This window comes from Rhinopithecus roxellana, chromosome 6 (assembly GCF_007565055.1).
Source record: "Rhinopithecus roxellana isolate Shanxi Qingling chromosome 6, ASM756505v1, whole genome shotgun sequence".
NCBI classification, from domain to species: Eukaryota; Metazoa; Chordata; class Mammalia; order Primates; family Cercopithecidae; genus Rhinopithecus; species Rhinopithecus roxellana.
This window is the reverse complement of record NC_044554.1, coordinates 92,056,190-92,071,080: the sequence shown is the minus strand read 5'-3', so window position 1 is coordinate 92,071,080 and position 14,891 is coordinate 92,056,190. Positions and strand designations below refer to the sequence as shown.

Here is a 14,891-nt window from a genome sequence, read left to right as displayed (position 1 = left end):
AGCACTCTGTATTCACTAAGTTGCTGCAGTGTTGCTGGGCAGCAACTCATTATACTACGTATATTAAAAAACAAAACCTTACGAAAGTGTATATACCCATTGGTATCAATTCAACTTCTAGGAATGTATCCTAAGGAAACAAAAGTCCTAAAGTTTTATATATAAGTATGTTGATTACACTATTGCTTACAATAGATATAAAAACAAAAAAACTATGCCCCCAAAGGGGTTTGATTAAGTGTAGCACATTCATGTAATAAAATGTAGTCATCCCTCAGTATCTGTGGGAGAATTGGTTCCAGGACCCCTGTGGATCCTGGGCTCCTCTGATGCTTATATAAATGGTGTAATATTTGCATATATAAAATGATGTAGTGTTTGCATATAAGCTATGCACGTCCTCCTGTATAGTTTAAATCATCTGTAGATTACTTATAACACCTGATACAGTGCCTACACATCACTGCATTTGCATGGACCTAATGAAGTAGTTGGTGTGCAGCAACTGGTCAAGTTTTGCTTTTTGGAATTTTGTGGCATTTTTTTTTTCCTGAATATTTCTGATCCTTGTTTAGTTAAGTCCGTGAAGGTAGAATTCATGGATACAAAACCCAAGGATGTGGAGGACCCGCTGTATTATAAAGACTTTACAGAATTATGTTGTAGAAGAATCTTTAAATAACAAACCGAATTATTTGTATTAAATTGTGAGGTTAATAAAAGTAGCTTTCATAAAAAAGAAGATTATTAATGGTGTTCTCTTTGTGCTGGGACAATGACTAATGTTTGTTTTCCCCTTTGAGTTTTTCCATATTTTAGAATTTTCCATATTATAGTTACAGTTATGGTAGCAGCTATAAAAGAACACTATGTAAAAGAAAAAGGAAAAAACCCTGATCACAGACAGAAGTTGTACTTGGATTAGTACTTGACTTCAGGTTCAGTCTCACCAGGGAAGCCGAACTTATGTGAATAAGGCTTTACTGAGGAATAATGGTGGTGAATATAGATAGTGATTGCTATTTGTCATTTACATTAATTTCTGTCATTTAAGTCATAGGGTAGTCGTAGGGTGGGACTCCATCTGCAGTGCTACATGGTTAATTTAACAAAGATACCATATATTGAATAAAATGTTATGAAGAATTTTCCATCAAATGAATAAAATAACCTGCGAACTTATTTTCCAGATATGCTCAGTGAAGGAACGGCATGCCAGTGAAATGAGGGATTTGCCAAGTCGATATGTTGAAATAGGTATGGCTCCAACACTTGCCTTCTGTGGATGTAAAACTTAATTCAAAATTTTCATCTTCATTAATCTCATCCAGACTGCCATAGTCTTTTGCCTGGACCCCTGCAGCGGCCTCCTAACTGGTTTATCTTCTTCCACTGTGAATTACTCTCATCTACTCTCCCCTCTGCTGTCAAAATACAGATCAGATCTTGTCATCATCCTTCAATTCCTCCACATTGTTCACAGGGTGCAGGTGGAACTCCTTAGTGGATCACAGAGATCTGTGTTGGCCCCTACCTGTATCTCCAGCTGTAGCTTACACCAAGCTTCTCCTTGGTCTCTGTGCTGCAGCCACACTGACCTTTCACCTGTCCTTGCCTCTCCTTCCCCTGTCTAGCACATTCTTCGGCCTGAGTGTTGCTTTCCTGGGAAAGCCACTGGACCTCCCTGACTGAGTCAAGTCTTCCCATTTTAGGCACTACAACTCTGCAGGCCTCCTCCCCTTCCTAGCACTTGTCATGGGTGCCAGTGATCCTGTGATTATTTGATGCATTTCTGTCTTTTCTACCAGATTGTCACCTCCTTGTGAGCACACACAAGGTCTGTTTTTGCTCACCGTTTGTATCTTGAGGACCTGGCACAATACTTGCACATAGAAGGTGCTTAATAATATTGAGTTGAATGAATCAGTGACTCTGGTAAACAGCTGTTCAGGAGAAGTATGCCCTGGATGATATACCATGACTTTTGTAATTTAGTTTGAAAAAATTATTCTGAGGAAAAAAATTGCCATTTTGTAAGTCAGCTGAAAAGTTCATTTGCCCATTTGCTTGGTGGATGGGTAATATAAATTTGATGGGTTATTCTGCCAAGGTGAAGTTGAAATAAATTATTTGCACATGACTATATTTCTGTAAACAGAAAGACATACATTACCCACATGGCTAATGTGGTTATAACATTTAAATCTGGACCATTTTGTACTTGAAGTCAGAAGTTGGCAGTAGAGTTTTAATCGTTTTTTTTTTTTTAACTTTAGGAGGATAAATACATAGTTCAGATTGTGCAGCGTAGGTATATGAAGAATGTAGTAGTGCTGAGAAAAACTGAGGACCAAGATAAGAGACAAGACTTATAACTAGATTATATAGATAATTGTTTCAATATCTCTTTCTTCTTTCCTTGCCTACCAGAAAATAAAAACAAAAGCATCTCAACATCTCAATGCAATGTCCTGAGAGATTAGTATTTGGATATTTTAAATTGCCAGAGAGGTATAAAAATGTGGCAATTGTCACCTTCTTTCCTTAGTTGATATTTATTGATCATATGCTAGGTGGAGGGCATTGTGCTGTGTACATAAACTGCAGTAACTCACTTTTTCCTCACAGGAACTCCTGAAGTGCAGGTAGTTTGCTTTTTGTTCTATAGATAAAGAAATTGTGGCTCAGGAGGTAAATGACTTGTCCAAGATCTTACTACTATAGCGTTAACATTGGGTAGAATCTAACTCTACAGAACCACCAGAAATCTTCCAGGAAGGCAAGGAAGTTTGCTGAAGTGTGTGATCTTGATGAGGTTACTTAACCTTCTTGACCATCCTTTTCTCACCTGTTAAATGGAGGTGATAATATCTGTCTTTCAGGATGGTTGTGGGAATTAGACATGGCATAAGAAATGTGCCTAACATGGTACTTGGCACACAGTAGATGCTCACTAAACCATGATGGTTATTATCGCCATGCAGACTTCCATCCCGACTCAGTGACTGCTGATAGCTGGCTCAGTGGTGGCCCTATTACCTAGAATCCTGGGATCACATTATTGCAGTGTGGTTCATCCGTACTGTAACTTACGTGAAATAGACCATATGTGGGTACTAACGGTATCACATTACTGACATTTTACTACTATGGTTAATGGTTAAGTACCATTTTTTCCCCTCTTAAGAGTAAACCTTTAAGAATTTAAGCCATTTCCACAGCAGGAGGCAAAATGGTTTGGATAAGAGTCCTTGAGTAGGATAACAGAAAGGGAAATATGAGGAGGTCTGGATTACAATTTCCTTTAGCCCTGAATAGTGTGAACCACTGTTCTTTGGTAAATGAGGTGAAAATGGCATTAAGGTTAAAGAAATATTATGGCTGTACATTTCTTAGAAACCAAATGTTTGTAACTCTTTCACTTACAACTCAGACTCTCAAAAATAGCACAAAAGTTATTCCTATTCACATAGGCTATTGATTTATTCTGTTAAATGAAAAATAATAATAACATAATGAAGATTAAGCTTCTTGGCCAATCACCAACACATGAAGAGATTCTCTATACATAGGGCTTTTGGTACATTATGTTTTCTTTCAGATTGCACTGTTAAAAATAGATTGTGGTTTGTGCCTGGCATCCATATTTTAACTTCACTTGCAACTCTTGTATTCTCACAGGACTCCCTAACCCTCTGGTACTTTTCACCAAAGTCTTCCATGATCTCTGAGGTATGGTAATTGGAGAGCTGACATCATGATGTTGGGAAATGAAGCCAATGTTTGTTGTCATTTTCTGGGAGTTTTCTGCCAGGGGCAGTTGACTTACATGCAAGGAATTAATGATTGACTTCTTGGTCTTAATTTCATATGGAATTTTGTTTAATAATTGAGATTAAACAACTGTATGAGAATCTATATCGAATGACAAGCCAGGAAGAAAGGGAAGAGAAAAGAAGGGAAATCTTTTTTACTTTCAGTATTGTCTGTATCTTCAGTTGATCATATACTGTGGTCTTAGAATTTAGCACATCGGTCTTTTTTCAATCTCTTAATTGATTGAAAAAACAATGACCTGAACATTGAAGATCTGTTTTCATAGTGGAGGAGAGTTGTGAGATAATTCTTTCCTGGATCTAAGTATCTCTCTTTATCCACCTGTTATCATTTTGATTCAGCTATATGGGTTACAGTAGTGGGATCTTTTCGTGTGTGTGCCCAGGAGTGATGTGGTTTCATCTCTTAGTGTGAGTCTCAATAGAAATGATGACAACTGGCATTCTTCAAGGTGTTTTTACTTGAGGGTCTAGGTATGTATGGTTTTCTGTTCTGTTATAGATAGTTCAGCATAAATCTCTGTAATACATTAATTCTTTTGTTCTGTATTGAATTTTTTTCTAACATTTTACTATGAAACTTTCCTTAAAGACCTTTGTAGTGAATAGAACCTCTAAGATTCTGCAGTTAAGATTTTACTATATTTACTTTATTACATATCTGTTTATCTATTCCTTCTTTTGGGAGGGATGTAACAACTCTTTCCCCACTCAGTACCATAGACTCAGGTTTTTGTTGTTAGGAATGGAATTTGAATGTTTTTGTTGTTTTGTCCATTAGCCATTCTTTTCAATTTCACTTCATGTATCAGGTCTTCTCCATAATTTGCTGATGTAAAGCATTGTAAAGTCAGTTTCACTTTAATGTGTCTGTTTCGTAGCACAGCCCTGAAGCTGTTGAAGTGCTGTGATTTCCAAATGTATTTTCAGTGATAAGTGGTCATACTGACAGAATGTCCAAACTTATTGAAAAGTCTGTGGACATTACATCCAGTTGATTATAAAATACTAATATATCTGGTGACTAAGGGGCCAGAATCTCTTGGGAACAAGACACTACCTATCGTAAAGGGCCCTCAATGTGTTTTCATAAATGAATATAAGACAGTGAAAGGTATTTGTTCTTATTTATAAATTGCTTGACACACTTTTTTGTTTATTTCTTTAAGAATCACAGAAGCCAAGATCTGTGGGATGTCACCTTATTAAACTCAATAAAGAAATCTGGGTAACATTTAGCTAATGGACATTTGGGGACCAATAAGGGGATAAGAAATGGGGGGAAAAAGGCAGTGCAAGTTCTGTGTACCGCAGAGCTTTAGCCCTCGCAGTAGCACTACAAATTCAAGAGAGGGCCTGGGGCACCCTGACTGTGCAGCAGAATCACCAGAGAGCCCTCACTTCTGTTCTTGCCAACTGCAGTGTGCTTTGAATCTAAGCATCTCTGAATTCTTATATTCTTCCCCTTCCCCCCACCTTTCCCCTTCCCTTTCCCGCTCCTCTTCCCCCCTTCCTGCTCCCCCTCCCGCTCCCCCTCCTTTTGGTATAGGGTCTTGCTCTTTGCCCAGGCTTTAGTGCAGTGGAATAATCATGCCTTACTGCAACCTCAACCTCCTGGGCCAAAGTGATCCTCCCACCTCAGCCTTCTAAGTAGCTGGGACTATAGGCGTGCGCTACCACGCCTGGCTAATTTTTTAATTTTTTGTAAAGATATGGTCTCCCTAGGTTGCCCAGGCTGGTATCGAATTGGGCTTAAGAAATCCTCCCACCTTGGCCTCCCAAAGTGCTGGGATTACAGGCGTGAGCCACCATACCCGACCCTGACTTATGTTTTCTCGTGTGACTTATAGTTGGGAAAAAGAAGACTTCAGATTCCTACTTCTCTTACCTTCCACTTAAATGACTTTAGTCAAGTTACTTAACCCTTCTGAGCTTCCTTGCCTCTCTAAAATAACCATGGGGTTATTGTGGTGAAAAGCGATATTTAGGGTACTGCCTCACAGCATAGTAATGTTCATTAAATGGGAGCTATTATTAATATTTGTATTATATTTAGTTACAGTGAGAAAAATGAAAATTCTGTTTTATAAAAGTAATTGAAAGAAAATTTGGGGAAGATATAAATAAGGGCTTACTGAATGATTCTGAGAAGATTGATACCTTTTATAATTGCATTTTTCAGTAAAATCTATCTATAAACATATATGACAGGTACAAGTAATAAGAATATTGATTTAATGTTGTCTCATAGGTCTGAATATACAGATAAGAAGTGGAATAAACTAGTTGGTAATTATTGGAGGATGTTTTTTCTTTAAACAAAATTTTGATTTTTATCCTTTATAATCTAATATCCATTAGGGTTTTAAGCAATTTTTTTTTTTTTAATGAAACAAAGAGGTTGTTTTCTCTCATGTTATGCACACCATTTCTGGCTTAAAGGGCTTATGGTCGTAATTATTGCTGCTGTTTCCACCCTCATCTGTACCTCCTCAGAAGCTGAATTTTCCTGCACTGTACTATTTTTTGTTTAACACCTGTTCCTGTTTTTCTCATAGCATGTGGTATTTTAATTATCTCTTTTTTTTTTTTTTTTGAGATGGAGTTTTGCTCTGTTGCCTAGGCTGGAGTACAGTGGTGCGATCTCAGCTCACTGCAGCCTCCGCTTCCCAGGTTCAAGCAGTTCTCTGCCTCAGCCTCCCAAGTAGCTGGGATTACAGGTGACTGCCACCACACCTGGCTAATTTTTGTATTTTTAGTAGAGACGGGGTTTCACCATCTTGGCCAAGCTGTTCTTGAACTCCTGACCTCGTGATCCACCTGTCTTGGCCTCCCAAAGTGCTGGGATTACAAACGTGAGCCTCCGTACCTAGCCTAATTACTTCTTTAAATATGCAGACTCACAATCTCCTTTAAGTCAGGGTCAGGTCTTAGTCATCTTGATGCATCTAGAAGAGTGTCTCATGTGTAATTGGTACTCAGTTACTCTTATTTATTTATTTTTTTTCTGAGGCAGAGTCTCGCTCTGTCACCCAGGCTAGTGCGCAGTGGCAGGATCTCGGCTTACTACAGCCTCTGTCTCCTGGGTGCTCGCAGGTTCAAGTGATTCTCCTACCTCAACCTCCCAAGTAGCTGGGGCTACAGGTGCATGTCACCACTCCCAGCTAATTTTTGTATTTTTAGTAGAGACAGCGTTTTACCATGGTGGCCAGGCTGGTCTCGAACTCCTGACCTCAAGTGATCTGTCCGCCTCGGTCTCCCAAAGTGCTGGGATTATAGGTGTGAGCCACTGCACCCAGCCTCAGTCACTCTTCATTGAATTAAGTTGTAACCTTAGAGATTATTAGACCCAAGGTATGAGAAAGTTCTTTCATATTAATTTTTATACTAATCCTGTGGCATTCATTCTGAAACTGATAGTGTGTAAGCTATCGAGGGCCAGACACTGTTGATCTATTTGTGACTCTCCTGCTGATTCCATTGCCCTGGGCAATGTAAGGTTGATGTATAAAACATGTATAACACCAATATGTGAAAATTTTGTGGTTAGAAGATTCTGGGAATGTGGTGGCAGTGGCAACATAATTTTTCAACTACCTGAGTCCTCCCATAAAAGCAGAACAACTTGGTCACAGAACCAAAAACCCACAGACAACATTTACAACAAAACTTAGTGACAAAGGTAGTCCTAAGAGCCCCAAGACACAAATTAATGGGAAAATAAAACACTGGTAGCCACAGGGTGGTATCAGCATCTCTGTGAGAGAAATCAGAGGGGAGCAAGTGGCCGTCTAGCAGACTTGAGGCCAGGGGAACTCTCAGATAGCCAGTTGGCATTCATGGAAAGGCCAACAGGCTGCTCTGAGAACAGTGGGTCCAGGACCTGCAGTTGGGTGTGAGAGGCTAGGCAACCCAGCTACCCCTGGGAACTCACACTGTGGAGCAGCCAGGCCTCCTCTCTCCACTGAGGAGACGCTGCTGGGAGCAGAAGAAAGCCTGAACGAGACAGGGACAATAGAAACAAAAGAAACAGGTCCAGATAACACCCAGGAGGAGCTGAGCCAGCACATCTCAGAAAGCAAGCTGCCATATTTTTCAGACCAAATGGAAACAGCAGAAGAGGGAGCTCTAAGAGTTCAATAATAGTCATTTCACCTAAAAAGCGAGCAAGGTCAAATCCATAATAAGTTTTAAGAAAAAGTGAATAAGAAGCAGACATACCAGAAAGACACACCTACACAATAGATTACAACTGTAATTTCCTGTTTCAGAAAGAGCTACAAGACATCTTTAAAAAGTGATGTACGAAATCAAAATTTGAAAATCTCAAATTAGGTGGCAGGCTTCAGGAAGAATTTATAAATAAAAGCTCATTTCAGAATTGAAGACTGAACCTGAAGGAAGACAAGAACAAATAGACACAAAGATAATGTTGGTAAGAGGAATAGAAGGGGAGCAGGAGGAAAACTGTAAAAATCACGAAGCAATAAGAACAAAAAGATTTAAGGTTAAGTGATAAATGCTGAAGACAGGCAAAGATGATTCAGCCTACCAATAAAGAGTCCCTGAGGAAAAAACAAGAGAATGGGACAAATGCTATAGACAATGTCAAGAAAAATTTCATGAAAATGCAAAGAAACAGAAGTTGAAATTATAAATTAAAACAGCACACCCTGTATCTGAAAATAGTGACCCACAAAGAGCACCACCAAGATACGTTCTAATGAAATTACTGCACTTTAAAGACAAAGAGGAAAACTTGGGCGTCTAGATATGTACTGTCAAACGTGGTAACCATTAGCCACTGTAGCCGTTAAGTCTTTGTGGTATGGCTACTGTGGATTGATTTGTGCTACATACAGAATTCCAAAGACAGTCTAGAAATAAAAAGTAAAGTATCTCATTAATCACTTTTCATATTATTACATGTTGAAATAATATTTTAAGTATGTTATGTATTATTAAAATTTCACCTCTTTTTTGAACTCTTTATTGTGGTGTATTAGTCCATTCTTGCGTTCCTATAAAGAAATTCCTGAGACTGGGTAATTTATAAAGAAAAGAGGTTTAATTCTCACGGTCCTGCAGGCTGTACAGTAAGCATGATGCTGGCATCTGCTTGACTTCCGGAGAGGCCTCAGGAAACTTAAATCATGGTGGAAGACAAAGTGGGAGAAGGCACCTCACATGGCAAGGGCAGGAGCAAGAGGCAGGGGTAGACACCACACACTTTTTTTTTTTTTTGAGACGGAGTCTCGCTCTGTCGCCCAGGCTGGAGTGCAGTGGCCGGATCTCAGCTCACTGCAAGCTCCGCCTCCATGGTTTACGCCATTCTCCTGTGTCAGCCTCCTGAGTAGCTGGGACTACAGGCGCCGCCACCACGCCCGGCTAATTTTTTGTATTTTTTAGTAGAGACGGGGTTTCACCGTGTTAGCCAGGATGGTCTCGATCTCCTGACCTCGTGATCCGCCCATCTCGGCCTCCCAAAGTGCTGGGATTACAGGCTTGAGCTACCGCGCCCGGCCTGACACCACACACTTTTAAACCACCAGATCTTGTGAGAACTCACTGTCGTGAGGACAGTACCAAGAGGATTGTGCTAAAACATTCATGAGAAATGGCCATTCATGTGAAATGCATTACCGTGATCTAATCACCTCCCACCAGGCCCCTCCTCTGACGCTGGGGATTACAGTTCAACATGAGATTTGGGCAGGGACACACATCCAAGCTATGTGTGGTGACTGGGAAATTTTAAATTGCATATGTCATGTGTGTTTTGACCCACATTATATTTCCACGGGGCAGCTGATCAAGAACTCTAGCCTCCCTTTTGGATGAGGACTGCATATAGAATCGTATTTATCTCATCCTCATTCTGGATCTAGAAGACCTTGCTGAGTAGAATTTTCCTGTGAATATAGTCCTTTTAAAACTCTCTTTCTTACTCTACTAGAATCTCTGTCTTTTTTCTTGAGTTATTGCTAGCATGTCTAGGAATGCTTTATCCTCCTGAGTAAAGCAGAATGCAAAAGTCCTTCCACCTCCATCAGGAGGAAGAAGGCTGTGCCTCAGCTGTCATGCCCACTGTAGTGTATGGCCATCATCTAGGTGAACATAGCACACTCTTTGCAGGGCCTGCGAGCCAAGTCTCAGCTGGCTTTCTAGGTGACCTTGATCTGAAGTAAAGCCACTGTCTTTTGTGGCTACCTTTAGGAACTCTACCTGCATTTTTCACTACAAAACAACAAAACAAAACAAAAAACCCTCCCCAGCTTTTGCTTCCTGTTTTCATATATTTCCTCTCCAGCAGAATTTATGTTTATTTTCTTTGTGATTTATCTTTTCCAGATAATCAGGTTAAAAATGAGCTTCTGTAGTATTAGACCTGACAGCCACCTGTATTCAAACTGAGTCTCCTTTAGGAGAACAAAATACTTTCATTTAAATAATAGAGTCATTTTTATGTGGAATAGAATAGAATTTTAGTGAAAGTAAATAAACTGAAACTTCCATTTGTTGGCTGAAAATTCGAAATATGAAGTCTGTAATTACTTGAATATATTTTACAAAGTCAGTCCATAAGCTTTTACATATTTTATATGTATTTTTACAAGAATTCCTATTGTCATTCAACATTTTTTTCTCTAAATCTGTATGAAGAATATTCCTTATACCTTCGTGCTCATTTTGACACCACTGTCTGCAGCCAGCCCTTCTGTGACTCAGCATTAATGTAAAAAATAAACAGAATCTTGTTAAATCTAAAAGCAATTATGTTTTGCTGCATTAGTAAAGACTAATGGAAAAACAATACACCACGATTTATTCTAAAATGTCTTACTTTGTGGCAGAATAGCTGCAGACATTTCCTTAAATCAGCAGCTTACATTAGGATTGAGTTCTTTTTTACATGATATCATTACTAGTGGGTATTAATGGAGACGAATTGCTGAGTGGGAGAGTACTCAAAACCAGATAAATGGACATTATTTTGGAATTCTTAATTTGAGAATCATGCTGAGTATTACTATAATTGCAATTTTGTTTTCTATAAGAGATTTTTATTGGTATTAGGGAATTACTTTAACAAAAAGAAAGATAATTTAGTTTCAGTTTTATCCAAATGTTGATTACTTGCTTACCTGTGCATCTGGAAGTCTTGACAATATTATTTTCATGTACCACATCTTTTCTTTATAAATAACATTTTTGTCAGCTTGTAATTTAGCCACTGCATATAGTCCATGTCCAAATTATTCTCAATTAGCAAGATTTGGCAAGGTTTAGTACTTAACAAGTAAGCATTTATTACAACACCTGGAATTGAGAAGTGAAATAGATATGTGATCTGCAGTTTTTCTTTGTTTTGTTTTAGAGCACATTGGAGTTTCTATCATGTTCTTAGTTAGAGAACAGGAAATTTTCTGTCTTATTCATACAAGCTATTGTGGACTGGGGAGTTGGGATGTAGAGGAAGAAAGATTTGGGTACGACTTTTCGTAGCTTCTCTGTTCTGTATCTTGGAGCTCATCCTCAAAAACCAAGGCCTTTGATGTATATTTGGTTACCTTTAGGAGAAATACTGACAGTGTCTGTCAGTGAGACTAGGCAGCCTGTTTGGCATCCCAAGTGGGGAGAATACCTCCTTCTCCCACCACTTCTTTTGTGATTAGGAGATGTTTTCCCTTGCGTGTCTATGGCAGACAAGCACAGCAAAGCCTGTGATTCCTGTGAGAATCTCTGATTTTCTACTCTTCACCCAAGATGCTGGTAAGGGAACTATATGTGTAGCATTTCAAAAATGGAATGTGATTTAGTAAAACAGAGCACAAGTCCAGAGATTAGGAACCTCAGGAGTAATGACAACCAAAACCTCTTGTTAATATGCCGTATGTCTTCTAAAATGTGAAGCCGCCATCTCTTTCATCACTGGGTCCTGTGTGGCCCCATACTGTTTAATATCATCTGTACATTCCAGCTCTCCCCTGCGCCCTGCTTCACTCCCCACGTGCATACACAGCACTTTGAGCTTCTCTAGAGCCTTCCCCAGCCTGGTTGCACTAGAAACACTGTCTGCACATGTGGTGGAGGTTGAGATGGCTCTCCATATAAGCTCTTTTGTGAACATTTATCACATTACCACTTTACCAAAACTATTCTTAAGTACCTGGATAAACACATTCGGTTCAAGCCCACAGAGGTTAAGGAAAAAATGTGTTCGTGGCAGAACTGGGACCAGAGCACCTGCCCTTGGACTTCCATTGTGTGGTACTTTAATTGAGGACAAGGCAGACAAAATATTATTTTCTTGTAAATTGATGTTGCTAACTATTATATCTTTTTGGTCATCCACAATTTTATTTTGGTGCAAACATTAAATTGTGATAACAACTGTGTAAGGAGGATCATTAAAGGTCAGCAAAGACAAGGAACACTAAGTGATCTGTAAGGGAAAGAAAGAGGAGGACAAAGGAAAGTTCAGTGTTTCATCTCCATTATGGATTTTATTTCTACTGTCATTCCTTTCTCTTATAGATGGGAAAAGTTAAAATGACTTGTTCAAGTTCAATTTAGTAGAAGTTATAACCCAAATTTCCTTATTCAGCATTCAATATTGGTTCCAGTATGATACACTGAGGTCCCCTAATTGGGAAAAGAGTGTGGAAATTAACTAAATCTGCAGCTAATACCACAGAACCGTGGAGATGATCTGAATGAAGAAACTCTTAGAAAATGTGGTGGGTCTGAATGAGAGTTTACTCCCAAATGAATCTGTTAAGTGTAAAGTATGGTTTCTGGAAGGATCTCTGTAATACCACCACTGTATCAGTTAGATTCTGCCTCAAACAAGCCACTTCCAAACTCAGTCTCTTAAAACAATGATCTTTTATATTTTATAGCAGTTAATAATTAGAATCATATAATAATAATACGTGTACTTCTAAGCTTTCTGTCAGATCTTTGGGGTCCAGTGCGATTAAAGTCATGTGCTTCTTAAGTGATGCAATATGTCTTCTAGATTTTAAAAGGGCTATTTTTTAAAAGGAAAGAGAAATTTATTATTTTTCTCTAACCTTTATTTCACTTAAGAAATAGTGACGTTTCATCATAATCTGTATTTATGCATCTTTTTTTTTTACTTCAGGTTCTTTAAATAATATCCCTGTTCTCCAAAATAGTGTTTTATAATTACAGATAACATTCTTTGTGACCTTTGTACTACTGTAATGCCCCAATTGAGAAAAACAAACTCAGGAATTTTAAAAAAAGTATTACTGTTACTAATAATGGTTTCCATTTCTTTCTATGGGTTTCAAAGTGTCTTTATGTCATCTGTGTCATTTTAAACCACCTGAGCACAGTGTCACCCTTGACCATTCATGCTGCTTGTTATTGTTGGATTCATTTTTGTTTGTGATGGGAATTTGCAAGTTTACTTTTCCACATATTCTTTTCCAGGACCGATCATGGTGAAGCACTTGCAGTGCTGAGTCATCAAAGTATGTTCAACGGTGTCCTCTTTATGTTAGCTCTTAAAAAGGGGTCCACTAGCATTCCCAGTTAGTGTGTCCCTCCAGATGTCTGCTGCCGTTTGCTCCTGTTAATGATGGCTCCTGTATCCCTTTTGTTTGCAGTGTCTCAGTTTGAAACTGAATTCTACGTCAGTGGACTTGCACCTCTCTGTGATCAGCTTGTTGTACTTTCCTATGTAAAGGAGATTTCAGAAAAAACGGTAATTATTTTCTCCCCAAATGCAAAGGCATGTGGGGGTTCACTTCTTTAGCATTACACCCAGATCAGGTTGTTCATCAGTGGCCTACGCTATAATCTGAGCAGAACTTTCTGACCTATAAAATAAGGTTGGCAGAGATTACCCTTTAGACCTGACATATTTACTTTCCGGAAACTCTACTCATTGCCTGCCTTTGTTCCTATTGCTGAACGAAGAAAAGAGTCATTTTTTTTTTCCTTTTTTTTCAATCACTCGTGGTATATTAGTCAAAAGGAATGAAGGATTCCTCTTGCTGAAAGGGGAAGAAACTAAGCTGACACTGTGCATTAGCAGAAATGACAGCAATGAAGTTGATCGGCAGCAACCACAGGGGTCCCTGTGGTCAGAGGGAATTACAGAAAGGGCATTTCATTATTTTCGTTGGTCCAGACATATTTGTTTACTTTCCCAGTGGCCTGGTGATTCTAAGTAGCTTGATTATGGCTTTGAAATGGATTGTTGTGAAATCTCAGTTATCAGTGCAAATAATGGTACATCAAAATCTGTGGCTAATAAAAAGCAGCAGATGATCTAAATTTTGTTGTGCGTGTCTTTGGAAGAAGCTTATATATTGCCCAGCAGAGGGGTATCCACACCCAGTCTGTCTTCAAAGCTAAGGATGGCCCCATTCCGAGCTTGTCTTTATTATGAGAGTCCAGGGGTCCTGCCAGCACAAGAATAGGGGTGGCTTCAAGGCGTAAACAAGGAGAGTGTACTGTAAAGGATTTTCTTTTGGATGCTGTATATAGAAGAAATTGTAATTGATTCTCTCGTCCTTTACAGTAAGTAGCAAGTGGGCTATCCTTGTTTGTATCCTTTTTTTTTTTTTTCTTTTTCAAATGGAAAGACATAAAATGGGGGAGAAAAACCCTGGGAGCCCTGGTTTTGAAGTGGTAGCTGCTCTTGAGCATTTCTCTGAGCAAGCACTTGCATTAGGAAGCTATCACTATAGTAACCTGAAGCTCTGGGTGCCCATGTTGCTAGGCAATAAAATGCTGTAGACTGAAGTGAACACTCAGACCTACTAAAATCAATAGGGTTGGCTTCCAGCCCTATTGCAGGACATCAGTTTGCTATTATTTATTTTTTGAAAATAAAGAAAAGCAGTGGCTCCTGGGGGAGTAACTACAGTGCTGTTTGAGGAGGAATGCAGGAAGGATTGAGAATGTGATTGGAAGAAATAAAGAAGCAGTAAAATGAAAAAGGAGACACCTGATAAACAACTGAGCAAAGAAAGAAAGGAAACCTTTGTTAATAAAAGAGTATTTGAAGGGAATAAA

General features: G+C 38.9%; 1 protein-coding gene across 2 annotated transcripts in view; it reads left to right on the top strand.

The window, feature by feature from the left end:
• VPS41 (VPS41 subunit of HOPS complex) overlaps positions 1 to 14,891 on the top strand; it is a 184,946-nt gene that overhangs the window by 120,956 nt on the left and 49,099 nt on the right. For both annotated transcript variants that reach the window (XR_004057966.1, XM_030932462.1), the window contains exons 10-11: positions 1,191 to 1,257; positions 13,475 to 13,572. Coding sequence is in view for 1 of the 2 variants with exons in the window: in XM_030932462.1 (XP_030788322.1) it covers positions 1,191 to 1,257; positions 13,475 to 13,572 (165 nt within the window). In the remaining variant the exon portion in view is untranslated. The remainder of the gene's footprint in view (positions 1 to 1,190; positions 1,258 to 13,474; positions 13,573 to 14,891) is intronic.